General features: G+C 43.6%; 1 protein-coding gene across 16 annotated transcripts in view; it reads left to right on the top strand.

The window, feature by feature from the left end:
- The window catches only part of CRACD (capping protein inhibiting regulator of actin dynamics), a 129501-nt gene that overhangs the window by 75796 nt on the left and 34241 nt on the right, over window positions 1–19464 (top strand). For 13 of the 16 annotated variants that reach the window (XM_083836155.1, XM_083836154.1, XM_083836152.1 and 10 more), the window contains one exon: window positions 12525–12693. The exons of 1 other annotated variant lie outside the window; for it this stretch is intronic. In XM_083836155.1, the coding sequence (XP_083692281.1) occupies window positions 12525–12693 (169 nt within the window). Of the gene's footprint in view, window positions 1–10; window positions 10238–12524; window positions 12694–19464 lie in introns of those variants that run through there. 2 more of the 16 variants (XM_083836144.1, XM_083836141.1) reach the window with 1 other exon arrangement.

The raw sequence follows: 19464 nt of genomic DNA, 5'->3' as shown, positions 1-19464 counted from the left end.
ATGTGAAAAACTTACTTGTAAAAACTGAAGAAGGGGACAAAGAGGTGGGAGGCATGAGCTTAACTTGGACATTGTGAAAAGCTACCGTGTGACTGACAGTGCTGTCATTTCACATATCTAACTTAAATATTTTGTGTTTTTTTTTTTTTTTCCCTGACCGTCCTTGGTGGGTGTTACTGTGCATATGGCTTCTGGCCTTTAGTTCTGCTGTTTAAGGAAGTATCAAGATTTGCACAGTCATGTATGGCATCAGGACATTTCTGAACATGCAGTGGAAAATCTGGTAGGAGGGTCTGACAGGGGGCTAACACGCAGCACTGGGATGATTGTTCTCTTTGGTTAGGACTTCTTGCTGTAAATGTTAATTTTCCCCTTGTGTGTGCCGTGATGCAAAGCAACAGCCACTGTTGTTTCCATACTCACAGCTGACAGATCATTCAAAAATGGTCCCGCGGTAAAGATTTTAAGAGGCGTGACCTGATTTCCTTTGAGATGCTTTGCAGCTTCAGAATGCAGTAGGGAGAGACGTGTGTACATCTCTTGATGCTAGTTGGTCCCATAAAATAAACTGATTATTTTTATAAGCTTTTATTTGGGCTACTTTATTATTTTTTACTTTATTATTCTTGCAAAATCAGTGTGCTGCTGGGTAATGCTTTACAGGAGTGGAAAAATACTGTTTCAGGTACACAGACTACAGGTTTTTACTAAGTTAAGAAAAGATGTGAAGCGAGTGAAAAGGATGTAAATAGATGAGTACACACCTCTCTCCTCTGTCCCCACCCCTTTCCTGCATTTGTTCTCTGGCATTTCTTTTACACAACTCAAGGCTAAGAGCAATTGCTGTAAGTGGAGCAGAGGTATCAGGTGAAAGTGTTTTATGCAGGGTGGCAGGAAGCCTATGGTGCCAGCAGAACAATTAGGGGAGGGAGCTAAACGTGGTTTGTTCAGAGTGGGCTTTCTCTGAATCTGATTCTGAGCTTCCCTTATTTGCCCTTAGCTGGACAGAGACAGTAGCAGTTCCTGCACCGAGCTGCCTGCAGAGAGCCACCGGCTGTGGTAGCACCTGGGAAGCGAGTGCTTGGAGCTGCCACAGTGCTCTCCCGCTTCCCCCCGGGCTTGACAAGCAGGCCCTGCAGTTAATCAGTGCCCAGACCCAGGGCACAATTTCGGTTTCCTGCTCTTATTGCTGCATTCGAACAGCTGGAGAATGTCCGGTCTGCCAGGAGGTGCCCCGTGTAGCACTATTTTCTGGAAAGATGCTGTAACAGTAGATGGAGCAGGTGGCTTGGCTGGCTGCTGTGCCCGCTCGGAGTATGGCAGACACAGCCGGCACTCCCAGCATCCTTCCAGGGCTCATAAATTGCCTTTTGGAATATTTTTCAATCTAGGGTCCATCCTGATGTCGTATCCCTGGAACTACAATGCATTCATTTTCCTTGGCCGTAATTATGTGTAATTATCCTTACCAGCGCAGGAGGTCTCTATTCCCTACCTGGCCATCTGAGTCTCTTCTGTTCTGTTTCATTCTGGGACACAGTAAATGACATAAATTTCAATGTGGCCAGGTGGTTTTGCAGAAAAATCACCATCTCCTTTGCCAGTGAAATTTAATTGTGCCCAACTTGTGTGGCTAAATTTTATGTATTTCACCAGGTCGGTGGTGATAATGGTTTGTAATCTCAGCGCTGGGAGGCAGCGTGTGATGAGCACGGGTGGTCACAGTGACAAATCCTGCCTGGAACCAAACCAGCATGAAATAGTTTCCTCCTTTGTTTCTACTGCCTAAAGGAAAGAAAACCCAAGGAGATATTTTTAAAAGAAATGTCTAGTTGCCCTAGTTCAGGGAGAAAGAATTGCTCAACTGCCTCCTTATAAAATGAATTATTATAGACGTTTTTAAAATGTTTAGATTTATAAATGCTCGAGTATCTCTGTTGGCTGCTCCTCTTCTCTTCAAATTTTATGTCTCATAAGGAATTAATTTTCTTCTATCATAAAACAGAATGGACAGGGGAATGGGAGATTTCACTGAGCATCACAGTAGTAGCTGTTTATTTTTTCTAGTTTGATGGTACAGATCTTACAAAGAACCCTTTACTGATATTTCATTTCGTAGTATACGTACTGATATCTTATTTGGCTAACATTTAATACAATACTGCTTCTACTTCTAAGTGGTTTTTAATAAATGTACTTGGCATCAGCCAAATAAATGCGATGACAAAGTACATCTATCTGAGTATTTTATGAAGTCAATGATGTTAGGTTTGCAAAGATGCAAAGAAAAATATTGAAGAGGTTTTGTATTTCTTAGGTATTTGTAAGGAAGTCTAAGCTGTAAAATTTCATAGGATGTTTCTGAGGTTACTAGTCAATAAGTGTTTCAAGTGATGTCCTGTTTCTCTATTTTAATTCTGGAAGACAAAGACATAATCACCTTAATCTTTCAGCTGCCTCCAAACTGCAAAGGCCCCACTGAAAACATACTAATCAGGTACTGCTTTTGGTCTGTGCTCTGACCTCTTCTTTCTTCCTTAATAAATAACAACAGGGAAATATTTTTTTATTCTGTATATTTTATTACGTTGATGACAAGAAGAGGAACTGAGTCGATTTTAAGCTCCTTTTCTAAAGAGGTAGTTGCCCAAACTTCAGCACTAAGACCTGTAGTCATCCTCCCACCGCACAAATGTCTTACACACATCTCGTGTCAGTGCTTGGTACAGGGTGGAGGCAGCCCAGGCTGATGGCTCAGGTGCCAAAAGCAGCCCAGAGCTCCCTGTGTGGTCTCTGCTCTGTGAAAAAGTTGTCTGAACTTTTTTCTTTAAAGGTAGCAGCATTTTACCTGCTTACCACAGAGGGACAGGTGATGAATAAGGAGCAATTAGTGAAGGATTGCAAAACTCTTTGGTGTTTGAAATACAATACCAGTATAATTAGGGTTTAATACTAATGATTAACTTTTTATTTCATCTCCAAGGTCTAGCTGCTCAAAACCACATTACTCCAACTGATGTGATGGTGTTGGGTAGCTGCAGGGTCAGCTGGAGCTTTTCTCTTCATACCATTCAAGTCAGTTCCGCGATACCAATTTCATCCTTAAGTGGACAGTGGTCTACAAAAATGAGCAATTTCAGAAAAAGGCTGAAATGAGCATCTAACCTGGGCACTCAGCAGGGACATCCATCCACTGCAGGCTAGAATAACAGTGTGTCAGCAGCAGGGTGAAAGCAGGTGTACTCAGTGCTGCTGAAGGTGCAGGGGAGCAGGAGGAGTTGTAAGCTGTAGGGGAAAAGCATCTCTGAGTTGCAGCGGGGTCTGCCCAGGTCTGGAATATTTAGGTGATCTGAGGATCTTCCTTGTGTGTCCAGGAGGTGGATCTTGTCCCTGAACAGAGCGGAGGATGTCTCAGTGGAGCCTAACAATTACCTGCTTTTTACTGAGGAGGAGACGATCTGGGCTCGTGTTCAATGTATGTAGTGAAAGCTGCTCAGAGAAAGAAAAAAATGGCTGTAGGATAAATAGGCAAATCTATAGACTCAGGCCACCCGTCCGGAGTCTTAATCTGGCCACAACTATTGTAAATTTCTGCAAAGATGATGTGTTTATTAGAAGAAATAAGTGAGCCTTGAGAAGTGAGCATGCAGCAGAAATGCACAGGAGGAGCTCACCATGAGAAGGGGAAGGTGCCTCTGGTCTGGCTCTACAGGGCCCCAGCAGAAGAGGCAGCTCCTTGCAAGAGCACTGCGTCTTGAGGGAAGGAGCACAGAGCGGGCCCTGCATCCTCCATGCACTTGGCCAATGTTATTTCCAAGGATGATTTGATGATTTGCCAGTTTGGGGAAGGAGCGCCACAATTCCTTCTGGCCACCTTGCCCATCAGAATAAGGTGGCTGAGGTTGGATTTAGCAAAAGGACAAAACCAAAACCTTCTGAGTTCCCTAGTTCTTTTCACTGTTGGTTTCACCATGGAAGCATCCACTTCCATCTTTGCTTTTTTTTTTTTTTTAAAACCAAGATTGGCAGGAGGATTTCTGAATGCCGTGGTTCATACAGTTCTTCTCTTCAGAAAATAAGAGATTTTGTCATTTTCTTTACATTGCTATGCAGTTGTAAACTGCAACAGCATTTTAATTCTGTGAAATCAGAGATGGTCACAAGTGTTTTAGTTCTTTTAGATGCATTCAGCCTGAGTTCAGGTTGGACTTGGGTTCCATGCCACTCAGATATGAGTTGGTTTTTTGTTTGTTTGGTTTTTAAGACTCATTGCAAAATTTAGAGATGGTTCTGAGGTTTCAACTCCCTAAGCTTGGGGAGGGCAGATGGATTTGCTGCCTTCTGGTCAGATTTACCTTTCTAAATTTAATGAGGTGATTACTAAAATAATGCACTGCTGTGGTTGGTAATTTGCTTGGAATAGGACTCCTTTAGTTCTTGGCTTTTCCATTTCACCCTATAACTCTTAGAAATCTGAAAAACAACAGAGGCATAAAGTAGTTGTGGGTTTTTCCCCCTTTTTGCCAGGCTACAGTTACTTGTAGAGCTATATCTGAACTTTTTTTTAAAAAAAGTAATTCTTTTTCATAGAATATACATTGTATTTTTTCCTTGTTATCCATGGAGCTACTCTAACTCAAAAGGAGTATTGATAGATTCCAAAAAAATACCAAACTATATCCCTATGACTGGGGACCAGGCAAGTTCATAAAATGAAAAATTGACTCTCTTAATTTCATCTGGCCTATTTAAAATATTTTTCACCTCACCTGCATCGCAAGGGTACAATTCTTTTATAAATTTGTCATTATAAAAGTGCATTAAACTGAAACTGCAAAAATTAAAAAAAAATATATCAAGCTTTTTCTTAGATGCTTGCCTATCACAATGAAACAAAACATTTTTGTCTGCTGGTTTCCTTCATTAATGAGTTCCTGTTGATCTGAGTAGTGACACCACTTTGAAGGCACTCCATAAATTGCTAGTTTTAGTGTTTTCAGCTTCTCTATGTCACAGTATATATCTTTGGTGTTTTCAGCTTGTGTTAGGCAACAGAAGCAGAAATGCCGTGTCTGAATTTTTCACTGCAATGAGAAACTGCTATCCAATAAGACCCTGTATGAGTGGCATTCAGGAAAGAACACTTGTGCAGTGTCAAAATGCCTCAGCAATATATTTATTTGTTCTTTCAGTTATACGCATATAAAAGAGGGAAAAAATCAAATCCCAGTCTAAAAGACGTTGGAAGTACCTGCTTGCTTTCAGCCTTGATTTATTAGCTGAGCTCTTTCTCCCCCTAAGGCAGTTGGCTCTCCCCCCTTCTCAGAGAGACCCCCCTACCTGTTCCAGGAGCCCTTCCCATCGGCTGACATTTCATTTTTTTTGTAGTGGCACCTCAGTGCTGGCTTACATTTGTGCTGTGACCTGCTGGTGTGGCCAGGTTTGTCTTCTCTCCCATATCTAGCTGATCAGGGCCAAGTTACTAAAGGACATCCCAGCAAAATGCACAAAATGAATGAGTTTGTGTATGATACTTCAGTATTGCCTCTCCTCTCTGCTGGCCCAGTCCTCAAGCCACCCACTTCGGGCATAGCATTCTGGTTCTCCTTTGTGTTCAGGAGATCTCTCAGCTTTGTCTTGGCAACAGATGCCAGCTTTATTTTATATCATAAGCAGGTAGTTTCTGTGAGGAAGAAATTCTCCTCCTCTCACCAGTGGGAAAAAATTGCAGTTGGCACGATACAAAAGTTTTTACTGGTGCAATACAGGACTTGCTCTAAGGGCTGGAGGGGCAAGGAAAAAGATTTCACATAACATAATGCTTAGTGAGAATGATCTTTATTAATAGTGATTTGGGTGTAAATGACTGCTGAAAGCTGGGGAGAGGCAGCAGGGAGGTGTCTGGCCACCCAGGGTTGTGCTCCTTGGACTTTGCACTGCTCTGCAGTGGGGCCTCAGGCCCAAGTTCTACAGAATATTTTTTTCACTGAGAAGGAAACAATTAGCCAATACCTCTACTATGTTGACATCATGTGCTTAATGCATGTCAAGAAACCTCAGATAAAACCCAGAATACCAAAAGGGTCTTCCATTCCTAGTAAAATGAATCTTTCTCCCTCCTCTTACATAACGGATGGATGCTGTAGCGGTGAATCAGAAGCTATTGCGGTCTCTTCCTTTCTAAGCATCTCACATGCACTGCAGAATGCAGAGCTATTATAAGCAGGCTTTGTCTTACCCCGTGTGCTCCCATATGCAGCCCCATGCCTCGGTAACATCTCTTGCATTTTCTTAACCCTTTTGTAAATGTCCTGACATGTACAAACTCCACTAGCTGCTGTAACTGTGCTCAGGGTGCATATCCCACATGGCCTTACTTAGATCCCTTGACTGCTATTCACTGTTGTAGCCTCTACTGGGGCATCTCCCCTAGAAGATGGGGAAAGAAGGAGGAAACTCCCTGGCTGCTACTGAAATTTACACCAAGTTCCTCACACTTCTTCCCTGCCACAGTCCCCAGCCTATCCCACATGTTCCCAAAGTGGCCTGCCTACTCCAGGCTTGGTTGGGCTTTTCTGTGCTGCCTTGGTCAGGAGAGAGCATCTTCTTCCTTCTGGGTCCGGAGGTGCTGCTGGTGTGCTGGATCGGGGGACAGGATGTCGGTGGTGAAATGAAAGGAGGGATGAGGAACGTGAGGCTTTGTGACCTCCAGGAGTGCTCACTGTGGTTCTCAGTAAAAACAACGGGCACACAAGTAACACAGCTGGCTGGAAAGGCTTACGATGGAGGGAGGTAAGACACCTGCTAGAGTGAAGAAGTGGAAAGGAGCAGTATCTACTTGGCTTTAGTTCTTCTGTTTACTGTCAGCTAAACACATAAGCACTGCTCTTCACTTTCCTCCTGCATTAATCTCTCTTCCTTGCCATTACCAATAACTGTGGCAGTCCTCGTGCAGCAGAGGTTGAGTCCTTTTACCTTGAAGTGAGTAAGATAAGGTTTTACTTTCCCTGTTATTTCCTTGTTACGTAAAGAGAAGTGTTGAAGTAGCTTTCTTTGGTCTGGGTGCTAAAGTATATTTTATGGTGCTTGTTTGAACTTTAATAGGATCTATTATGCTGATTCACGTTTCCTAACATCTGTTTCAGCTGCATGCATTTTCTTTGGCAGGTACAGTCTCTGGGAGGAAGGAAATCACAAAACAGTCTGTTTATGGAAATGTTCTTGCTTCTCCAGGTGGCAAGGGAAGACGTTTCTGGAAAGCAAGATTGGTTCTTGTTGTGTTATGGATCCTTTAGGTAGTATTACTAGTTTATATCAGGTAATCCAAGAATACCTCATCCTCTCTGTGGGGCAAGGTTTGCAAGAAATAGTATCTCTTATAAGATCACTTGATACTCTTGGAAAAACACACAAGCATTGGCAGGCTATTTTTCCTTAGCTTTGCCTAGGTGTTTTCTGAGACTATTGCGTCTGCACCAATTTGTTGCCTTTGATCCCTCCCAATCATGTTGTCATTTAACATTTCTCAAGTATTGATTTCATCTCTGGTTATGTTGTCTCATCTGTGTCACCATGGGACTGTCGCTTACTGTCTGCTTACGCTCTAACGCTAAATGTCTCACAGCTGGGACTTGACCTCCTTGCTGGGAAGCCATGTCACTGAGCCCGAATGCCAGCCTCTTTCATGTCGATCTTTATTCCCTCTGTGGTAGCTTAAACATTTCCTCAGGCTCTTTGGTGTTAGCATCTGCTTTGTATATCTGGGCTGTGTCCATCTGACACCCCTAGTTGGTTTTTTGTTTGCTTGGGTGGGTTTTGCTACAGATGGAAGAGAGGGCAATGGGCTGAGGGAAGATCATGGGGGGTAAAAAACATCCAGGAAACAACTTTCCCACTGAAATCTGATGAACCCCAATAGGTAGAGGAGCTCATCTTAAAACTTGGGAACATGACCAAGCAGAGCGGAGCCTGCCCTCCTCCTTCCTTGTTTCCAAATGGTTTGATTCCCACTCCTGGAGGAGTAAAGACACCTCTCTGGGGAGCGCTGCTCCTGGGTCTGAACACAAGTGCATCAGCAAAAACCAAAGTCATCACAGACTTGTTTTTCACTGACGAGATGTGGTTAGAGATGTCCATCAACTTTCCCTCTTACCATGATATTTTGGTTCTTTTTCTCCTCAACTGCTACACTGTGCCTGCAGCTCGGTATCTCTCATGCCCTCTCCCTGCCATGTGGTTCATAATGTCACGTGTGTAGATTTCCATTCTCTGAATTTAATAATTCATATCTTCATTAATCTATTCTATTACAGCACATTTTCTGGTCATTACACCCCCTGAAAAGGAATGCTGTTATTTTGGACATAGCCCCTGTGCAGTGCCTCATGTTACAGACAGGCCTTACAGGCAGGTGCTGCACTTCACATATGAACAAATGTCTGGGAAACCTCCACAAACCCACCTGCAAGATTGAGGCTTGAAAAATCTTGGCCACGATAACTTCCATTTTAAAAAGTCACTACAAATCCTGCTTTTATTTTTCCTCTGAACCACCATGGTTCTGCCTATCAGCTGATGTCCTTGCTGGGTCAGTTCTGCTTGGAGAGACCTCTTCCCTGCAAGTTTTCTCTCTCTCCCCACTCTGGGTGCCCCAGCACCACAGCAAGGAGGACAAGCTGCAAGGAACCAACGCCTTTGTACTTATTAGGTCTCTCTCTGTGATTGTGTTAGGCTCATTTCACTTAAAAATTATTTTTCACATTATTTCAGTGGTGTTGGCATCTCCTCTGTGCCATCCACATACCAGTTTCTGCAGCCTCAGCTGTGCAGTGCTCCTGCTGTTTGGGGTACATTGCTTCCTCTCTTTCCACTCTTTTAAATCTCTTCCCACTGTAACAGTTGAATTTTGGCCCACCAGTGCTTGTGCTGAGGGCTCTGTGCAGTTTTTGAAAGGCATCACAACAGAGGAATGACAATGAATTTTGGGTGACATTTGAGTAGTTTAACTACAAGCTATCTGACAGGGATTTGCTGGCTGGTGCAGTTGCTAACGCTTTGCCAGCTGAAGTCCAAAGGCTGTGCCTGATTTACAGGTAATGAAATCCATTACACCTGCCTTAATGTTTATAGCAGAGAGCCTCAGAGTGAAAGAGATGGTGCAAGGGGAGTAGCTCTTCCTCGTGGTCTCCTGTCTGTCACCAGGAGTGGGGAGGGATCACCAGCTGCCTTCATGATGCTGCCGCTCTCCACTTTACCTGGCTCTGTGTTGGGCCGTGCATGTCTTTGTGCAGCTGACAAATTATGTGACAGTGTAAAGATTATTCTAATTTGCTCTGCTACTCTTCTGGAATAAGTTGGGAAGGGAGCATCGACCATATGCGCTGTGTTATTCAGCTAGCGTATCCAACTCTGTTTATCTGTCGCCTTCACACCTCGTGTTTTGCTGTGATTCCAAACTGACTTGCTGCTAACTGCTTACAGTGGTTTGAACAAGAGAGCCCTGTATAACAGGCAGAAACAGGCTTAATTGCTGGTCTCCCATGTTCTCCCAGGGCTGGATTTGTAGGAATCGTGTTTGAAGGATTAAGGAGAGGAGGAAATGGCCCGCATGAGCCTTCCTGGCTCTGTCAGCAGTTGCCCTTGGTACAAGCTGACAGCATTGGGTACCCCAACCTTCAGCCTTATCTGTCCCGTTTTTCCTTTTTGAAGCATAGATAGGCGAGAGGGATGAGTCATGGTTGAGCTCGAGCATCAGAGACTTGGAAGGATTTCGCACAGGGTGTTTACTGCTGCACTGCCAATGTTTCGGTTCCTTTTTTTTGTGTAATTGTTTTCCTGTTACAGGATGGATTTTAACCCGTAGGTGATATCATCCCATGTCTTCCTCTATAAAATCTCATGACAAATTTGCATGCTAGACTTTGCTTTAGCGGTTAGGGCTGGCTGCTCCTTGTGTCTGCACTGTCAGGACCGGGAATGGTGCGTGCAGTCCTTGCAGGGATGGCTGTTAGTTGGTTTTGCAGTGACTCAGGAAGCCTGATTTAAAGAATTCATGCATAGCAATGTGACAACTGTGATGATGCTGGGTGGAGTGGGAAACAGCCAAGGGATGTGTTGAATCACATGGAGAAAAACAGACCTCAGTTGGAGATAACCACGTTGGCTTTTACCCGTCTTGAGATGAGAGCTGTGTTGGTCTGTCTTGTTCAACACCCGGACTCACAGCTGAATCAGCGGGGTAGGTTTGGAGCTGATGAGGTAAAGCACCTCTAGAAGAGGAGGGGACAAGGGGACGGGGGGTGACTAACACAGTGAGAACCTTTTGTAAAAAATGCTGCCGCCGAATCAATTTATACAGTAGATTACATTACCCAGCAGAAATGGCATCGCACAGCCTTCCCTTCCAAAGGAGGCTGAGGAGCGGGCAGTGTGGGAGCTGTGCAGAAGCAGTCCTTTCCCCACTCCTGGGTCTGGTACCGGCCCTTTCCCTCCTGTCTGTGCTGTCAGTTGATTTATGAGTTTTTGCAGGCGGTCTCTGAAGCGCGTGAAGGGTTGGGGCAGCCATGGCCTAAAGCAATAACTTGTCTCTCTCTGCCTGCCTGTTTGGGGCTTTGTGTACCGATACATGTCTCTAAAGCTGGAATTGAGCAGCGAGCAGTTGTCTGGCTGGAGATGTGAGTTGGCTGGTGCACGGAAAGCAGAGCTAAGGGACAGGGGGAAGCAAACTTCTGTCCCCATTTTCCTTCTGGGGTGCTGTCATGTTAGTAAAATTGTGCAGCTTTGGCAGTGATTGTTTCCCTAATCTGTTTTTGAGGTGTATAATCCAGCAGTTCATCTTTTTATCTTTACGCTGCTGCTGGGATGCTGTGTTGTCCTAATGAAGTTGCGCAAATGCCGTGAATCTTTACTGCTGAACGAGAAGGTGATGCTGTGTAACCCTCTTAGGGATTTGTAAAGGAAGTGTGGCATTAGTATCTATTGCATCTTTGACTTCTTACTTTGATCTAGGTTTCTTGCTTCATCTGTAATCAGATGTGGATGCCCTCAGATTCATGAGGAGCCTCCTACAGCTTTCTCGCTCTTTGTGCAAGTTTGTCCCCACCCCTGGGTTCAGCTGGGGCTGGCTGGCACCCTGCTGGCTTGGAAACCCCCCATCACTGGAAGCAGCCAGGTGGCAATGTGCTTCGGCATCTTTTCTCTCCCCAGTACTCCACCGTTATGCCTCCGGCAGCTGCTCTGGGGAGTCACCCAGACATGGCTTCACCATACGCAGGTATGGCAGAGTGGAGCACGAAACCTGACGTGGCACTGCCGAGTGCTGCTGCAGGAGGGAAATCTTTCATGTTTCCTGGTCAGACCTTCCTCCGGGGGCCTCCCTGTACTGTGTAATCCAGCTGCTGCCTTCTGCTGAGCTGCAGCTCCTGGGGAAGGGCAGAGCATGCACATGGGCACGCTGTCTGCACGCAGCCTGGGAGGAGAGTGCATGTAGGGATATAAAGAGGTTATGAAACTCTGTGTCACCAGTACAACAGGATGCTTCTCCAGCTGGGCTATGACGGGAGGCTGAAAGGTTTTTTAAAAGCCACAATTTTGTTTTAAGTAGATTCACTGCAAAATTACGCAGAGGTAGAAAAGAAATCAAGTTTTTTGGCAGTTTTAGAAATTCTTTGGTGCATCCCAGCCCAGAGAAATTAACCTCTTCCTGGCAGTGGGTAGCAAGAAACTCTTGGTGCTTTTTGCTTCAATACATGTTGAGAGAAAAGTAGTTTGAAGCTACATTTATTTTCTTCAAACTTTTGTAGAGGAAAAAAAATCACTTCTGGTTAACTTGTTTTATTTCTTGGTCCTGTCTTCATGTCTGCTTTGTCTTTTTGCTGTGCTTTTTTTTTTGGTGACGCTTTTAAAAATTGAAATATCTCAAGGAAGAAGTGCTTGGTCAAATTCTGTCCTGTTCGCAGTTACTTTGGGGGCTCAGAAAAATGTTTATTGAAGTAACTCACCAGCAAACCAACAGAACTTTGTCCTGTTCCCTTCGCTCATTTGCAAATCTACTTGTCTGGTTGTGAGGCCCCATAAGTAAAGTACAGCAGGTTACTTTCAATTGCTTTCAACTGAAGGCAGAGGATCCTGCACCTGCTTGAGTGGGGAAATCAAAGCAGTGCTTGTCTTTCGGTGTAAAGGCCAAAACAAAAGCATGGCATAAGCCTAAAAGCGATCCCCAACGTTACGTTCTGGCTCAGCAAAATTATCCTTTCCCCTTATCCAAATGTTCAGCTGATGCCTCCAAGCAGACCCTTAAACCTAAGAGCAGATGTTTTAATGCTCTTAGTTTTGCTCTGTCGATGCTGTACGTCAGCAGGGAGTTGCAGCCCAGTATTTACATCGCAGGCGCTGGGCTGCTTCGGGCTGGTGCTTTGCTCTTTGACCTCATTCTTCCTTTGAACGTGGTAACGCGGTGAGTGCTGGCGAGTTGCGCCGGGGGCCGCTTCCCTCAGCCCTGCCTGTGTTTGCCTTGTAATCCGCAGACAAGAAAAAAGCAGGCAAATTCCAGCCTTTCAAGAAGCTCTTCGGCAAGCGGAAGAAAAGGGAGCCCGCCTCAGACTGCGAGGAAGCCAAACTGAAGCCGAGCCACTCCTTCGGGAACGTCTGCAACGGTGCCTTCTCCTCCGATGAAGAGCCCAACGGTGGTCTGAGGTAGGAGCGCACCGGACAGCTGGGGGCCCGTGCAAACACAAGGCTCACTGCCCCTGCTTTTAAGGGGCAGGGCTTGGTGGTAGAAAGTTGTACGCTGGTTGTGAGGAAGTGCGTGCATCCTTTCTGAACATGACACCTACTGCTGTAGAAACCAAGGTCTCGCTGCTTGCACACGCTGCTTGTTGGGAGCATGTGCCGGTGTACAGAAAAGAATTTTAATCCTGCTCTGTGATTTAGGATCCCTGAGCAGTCGTATTAATGGCATCTCTGCTTTTAAAATTGGGGAAAGGGAATCTTGAACTGGCTGCTATGGATGCTTTATTGCATGCTTTTCCCTGCAAGGTGATATTTCTGGGTCCGGATGGAAATGTCCTCTTCTGGTCCACACCTGTACAGTTTTTGCATTGTAATTAGGGTCAACAAACAGACTGCTCTTATTCTGATCCTATTTGAATGTGGAGTAAAAGGGGGAAGAGAGGGGAGAGGGACACCTGGTAATCAGGTGTATTCCGGTGACAAGAAGCGATGGGAAGAGAACACAAGAATTTGCTGCAGAAATGATGGGGGGAGGGATTAGTATGTCAGAAACATGACCCTCCACATTATTTTCAATGATGCAGAATCACAGCTGTGAAAACGTAAGGTATCTAGAAACTTTTATATAATTTTTTTTCGTTCTGTAAGTTCTTGGTTTCCCCTTTGGTTTCTGCAATGCAATCTTGTATGCCTCTTCTGGCTGTCCCAACTTTTCAGACAATGAAGACTGAAGGTAGCTGTGTTGTAGATGGGGGATGTGGCTGGCTGCTGTGGCACTGCATTACTTGCATGCAGGACGCAGAGCGGCTATAGGAAGTCACCGTATCTTTTGCCTCAAGAGCAGACTAGTGAGTAAGAGCAAAACAAAGGGCATCATCTCGCTCCCAAGAATTTTCCATTCTGTGTAACTGAAAATGCAGTGCTGTGCTCAGACACAGATAGTGATGGAGGAGCTTGCCTCACTCCACAACAGCAAAGTGAAGGGGTGGCAGACCCTCCTGAGGCTGTTAAATGCTGGCGTTCTTAAACATGGGCAACTTCTTTTTCTAATTAATGAAGGCATTAAAATTAAGTCCCTAGTGGAATAAATCAGTTTGCATGATGTAAATCACAGGGGTGATCAAATACGGAGGGTCCCAAGTCTCAAGAGGGATGTTTCTTTCTGCGCAAGTGAATCATGAGAGCTACTTCTGCGTTAGCCTGCTAGAAATTCTCTCTTGCAGAACTCTTCTTTCCCTGTCAGACTTCATGGTACAAATGTAGGTGGGATTTGATAACAATTTTCAGTTTGCAGGTAGCGTCTGCCACATTTACCCATCCCACAACATGCATAGATGTTCAGTGCGGTGCATTAAAGCACTTTTGGGAGCTTAGCTTGGCCAGCCTTTTCAGCTTTCAGCAGCGTGGCTTTCATCCATTATTTTTTTTGCCTGTAGTATAACTTCAAATGTTTATGAATTAAATGCAGAGATAAGCTATTTAAGTAAACTAACATACACAGTTGTTTACAAGTTGTCTGCCAGTAAATGCATTACCATACCTTTCATTATTCATACAGAAATGAACCAAAGGGAATATAAATAACCAGTAGTGTATTTATATATAACTAAATTCCTGAATAGTTTTAAAAACTCCTCTGCTTCAAACTCTTTAAGAATGTAGAAAGATGACATGTTTAAAAATAATAGTAATAAAAGGTCAAATTTTGCAAAAATAAAAAAAATTAAAAAAAAGGGAGGGATGCTTACATTCCCTGAATGGAGCTACATTTCTTAATTAGCCTTTAAAGTACATTGATTTGTTGCTTGCAGACATTTCATGTGGAGTTTTTGTTTAGGGGAGGAGCGATTTGCTGTTTTGAAAAGATAAGTAAGCTGCTTCAGGAAGGTAAAAACAAGAAAAGAAGTAAGTGTAGGCTAAATAAGACATCAATATCGCTTCTGAGACCTAAGCTAGTATTTCACTGTGTGCTGCATTGGCTTACAAGCCTGCTCAGAGCAAGTGCCTGAATGGAGAATGCACCAACCAGGCGATGCAGACACACCATGAGAAATTCAGGTAATCTGCATGCGGTATAGCTTCACCAGCTGAGTTGGAAGCAGGCTGGGAGCTCCTCCTGTCCACCCCTTCTCACAGCAACTTCTTGGACTCATCGGATGCAAATAACACTCTTGGTAACCTGATGTATGCACTCTTCAACCCCTATATTCATCTGCGTTGTTTTGCAATTCCCAGGCAGGAGGTTTGTTACTGCAATGTGTCTTGCCCTGCCTTCTGAGAGACTGGAATTACTTTGCCTACTCTTATATTGCCCTTCTCAAGTTTACAAAGTTAAAACTGTATCCATTAACTTTCTGTCCTAAGCATAAGAGCTAGGAGATAGAAGTGCTTATTACATGACAAGTTAAATCGCATTTGTGGTGCTTCGCTGAAGTCTCTAGAAGCTTCTGTTCTGAGACTGTCAGACATTTTATAACATTTAGTATTTGTTGTATTATTTTTCGTGAAGGACACTAAGCAAGCCTTGTGAGGAAAGATCTGAAAAGGTTGTGGTTTTGGGTTAATGTGCAGAGGCAGCTGGGGAATTACATTTTACTTGTAGAGGCTATGGCAGTGCCTTTACTTGGGCTGAGTGCAATATTCCAAAGGACATGGTAATAACCTGTCAGCTCTGTAAAACTCAAGTGGGACAATATTGATCTTCCAGGGAAAAGTCTCCTGGGATTCTTCAGTCTGTTGAATGTGCGTGGCCATGAAATTCAGCCTCTTTATTTGTAAATCCCCATCAATTTCCCCATAATCCCCATAAAACTGTTCTCACATCACCTTCATAGAGTCATCTTAATTAAGCAGGAATTGCTGAAAGATCTCAATTCTTTCTGTATGCTGTGGAGTACTGCCTGTGAAGAAGAAGGTGTGACAGATTTATTGTCTTGTAAACAACTTTGCCTAGTTTTTGCTGAACTTTAGTCAGCAAGAACCGCTGTTGGGACTGGACCTGAATCACCCAGCTCTTTGCCCTAATAGAGCTGTGCAGAACTGCGCAGCAGTTAGTGCTCACCTAATGAATTCAGCTCCTTTTCTGCTTGTGGGGACTGTGTGCATAAGCAGCGTGGTTTCTGGGAATGTATTAGCTCTGTGAAAATGTTGCATTTTGGCAAACAACCTTGCTGTTTGCTTTTCAAGATGTATCCCTGTTGCACTTAATCAGATAATTCAGTGATCATGTAATTGCATTATTTCACATCCATGACTGTGGAAGCCATAAGCATTCCCTTGCAAATACAAAGCTTGTTTTCTGACAGTCTTACTGGTAGAACTTCAGAATTATCTTTCCTTGCGAATTGTCCTGACATCTTGTCAGGACACTTCAAGTCTGGAGATGTGAACTGGATGCTTGCAGGACCTAAGGAAAATCTTTTGATACTTTTGGTGATATTTGCCCCGTGTCTGCACTTGAAGACATGCTTCATGTAGATTTAAGGCTTAAGGCAAGTATTTTGCACAGGTTTCATCATTAGGCCATATAGATAAGCAAAATAAGCAATAAAGGGTTTATGGACCAGAGCTGGGGCAGGGAGCATGCTGTGTTCCCATGCTGTGTCAGGAGTTTTATAGCTTGTGACTGGAAGTTCCCAGGAGGGACACCCTAGGGTGATAAACTGGGACACAGAGCCAAGATACAGTGCGAGCCAAGGCCATACATCTGCACAGAGCTGCAAGCTGCATGAGTGGCAGGCTCCTGAGAGGAGCAGAAATCTCCCTAATTTCTCCTGACAATCCAGCTGCCAGCACCAGGGGTAAATCTCTTTGTTCAAAAAGAGCAGAGGAAGGTCTGGGGAGAGGACAAAAAATGTGTTTTATTGTTGTCGTAGGAGACCTTCAGTTAGCAATTTGCTAAAGATAATTTTTGTCGGAGTTCTTGTGGGTTGGGCCATGTCAGTGGTCACTTACACCTACGTCCAAATGCTACAGACAGCCTGAAGGTAGAAAGGTGCTGGTGGCTTCATCCCAGTCAGCAGCTTCTTGTAGTGCAAATTTGGCTTTTCTCTACTTCAGAGAGGCCAAGGGCAGTGATGGAAAGAACGCCAGTGATGGACACACAGGGTGTCTACACAGCACGACTCTTCTAGAAACTTGACCACTACTGGCCTTATTCAACTTATTTTGAGAGGGAAAATAATCTGATCAAGATTTGATCAGTCAGTTCAATTGTGGTATCTTAGTCAATTCCAGACAGCTGTTATTATTTACTGAAGATGTATCTGACCTATAAAGGATAAATTTTAACTTTACGTTACTTTTCAGTTTTGTGCCTGAATGGGCACAAATGGCACAAGCACAAATTTTCAAGCAGAGAAAGAACAGGAAGCATAGAGATATCTACATGGATAAATCGTGATCTCTTCGATGGACTGAAATTTAAGAAAGAAGCCTACAGTCAGTAGGAACAAGTGATGAATTCCAGAGTGATGTAAAGGATAAGGAGGAGTCATTTCATGGATTCTTTACTGATGGACTGAGGACTAAGCAAAGAGTTCCTTCCACTGTAAGCGAGGAGGAAACAATGGCAACAACTGATGCCAAGAAAGCCACAATGATTCAGTCCCTTTTTAACCTTTTTCTTCAGTACAAAAAGCAAAAAAATAAAAAGGAAGAAAGAAAAAAGGGAGGGGAGCAGCACTAATTGGGCTTTCAGTATTGTGTCTGTTTTTAGCCTATGTGAACTTTGTTCCTATGAGTGCAGTTTATATTGAGTTTATGCACACACAGCAGGAATATCACAACTTTGAGAGAGTAAGTCCTCCAAATAAAATGCAGGTCCTTCTGGCAGGTGCAGAATGGGACCTGTATTCTTGTGCTTATTCTCACAGAAGTTAGAGATAGGAGAGGCTTGTTCAGTGCTCAGCCACCCTTTCTGTGCTTGTTCCCAGCTGGCAATTTCCTCAAAAGAAAACAAAATTATTCATCTGGTTTTGTAAACAGGGTGCTCAGCTTGGGAATTTCTGCAGGTTTTTTGTGGTCTTCTCCAATAGCAGAGTATTATATAAGTTAGGTCTAGGGTGTGATACCATTTATTCACTGTTACTCATCTCTCGTATCTCCATTTTAGCATCTGAATATTTAATTATAATTTTGCATTTCATGTGAATGAGAACAACTCATCTACGTCAAATGTGGCCTTGGTTACTAACTGCTGATCAATGGCGTTCACTCTTGTTGTCATAGAGACTGACCTGAAAAATGAATGTAATTGTATTTTCCTCATTTCTCTAGTGACTCTTTATTATTGCTCAGGTAATTACTTGGCATGTACTTTAAAATAATATTGATTGATTGACTGGTGATTGATTAAATAAGGCAAAAACTAATGACTGGGAGAACCTGCTCTGTCTCTTTCTGGACTTGATATTGCCTCTTGAGCAAGCCAAGTCCCTGCTCTGATGTTCACCTTGCAGCTCACATTTCCACAACATTTTGATGGGTGATGCAGTTTATGTGAAGAGTACCTCCCATGTTACTTTGCGGGGGATACTGAAAGGAGTAGGACAAGCACTGTCATCTTCTTTTCTTAGTGTTGACCTTTACTACCTGTTCAGACCAGATTTGGTGCAGGTGACAATCACCAGGACACAAAGGTTCATGTTCCTGCTCCAGGCCACTCCAGGGATTTCATCCCAAGTTCAGGCAGTCTGTATTCAGCGTCTCGTTTAGGCAGAATCTTCAGACATACCAAAGTACTTGTAGGCATGCAGTCTGTCCCCAAATTTCCAGAAGCAGCTCATGATATTTTCAGATTTTCATAAAGTAAAGTTTTGCTTCTACCTCCAACTCAAATTTGTAAGCCTAATATATAAGCTTTTAATGGCTGTGTATTTTTTTCCCTGCATGACTATTAGAGCATTTGATCTCATGAAAATGATTCACCAACAGCTCAGCTGTTGAATTTCTAAATTTGAGAGTGGGGAGGAGGGAAACCCAACAACCTATAACTGCTAATTTAGAGGAATCTGCTTTTGTTAAAATAGGAAGAATAAGACAACTTTATTTAATGTATCGGTTTATTAGCTCTTAGTATATTTATACATTCATAAATCCCTATGACATGAAGGTGCTGACTAAACATGAAAATAACCAGACTCCGGAGAGTCACAAGCTCTTGTGTTTTGGGTGCAGTAGAGTGTCCCAGTTCCTTCTTGGACAATTCCTGCCACTGTTTTGACACATTTCCATTAGGATGTAGCAGTGGGTAGCTCTGTATGAAGCAATCTAGACTACCAGTTAAAAACTGATCTCTACCTACTAGCAGCTTCAAAGAGCTCCCAAAATGCCTTCCCTCTGTCATATCCATTTTTTGTTGATTGGGCAATTTTTCTTTTCTTATTAGCCTGATTACTCCAATTGGCTTTTGTCAGTTTCCTAATTTCTCTTGTGAGTGGTTTCCTGACTCCAGTGGGATGCCTGGGAGCAGTGGTGCTTGGTACGCACCTTCTCCTGGAGCCTTCATGTTAGCAGCACTCTGACACCTCAGATCTTGTCTTCCTCCTCTCTATTACCAATTTGACAAAGCTCCAGAAGCTTTGTTCTAAAGTATGTGAGCTAGGATTTTTTTTTTACCACTTGTTGCAATTCTAGCACTTACTAGTGATTTGCAGTAAATGCCATCATCCTGTCATTCCTTTATTTTTTTCAGCCACCGTTTGAGTGTAAAACCACCTCATTACATACACCATA

The sequence above is a fragment of the Anser anser genome (genome assembly GCF_964211835.1).
Source record: "Anser anser genome assembly, chromosome: 4".
NCBI classification, from domain to species: domain Eukaryota; kingdom Metazoa; phylum Chordata; class Aves; order Anseriformes; family Anatidae; genus Anser; species Anser anser.
The sequence above is the reverse complement of the archived record's forward strand: the minus strand, read 5'-3'. Positions and strand labels throughout refer to the sequence as shown.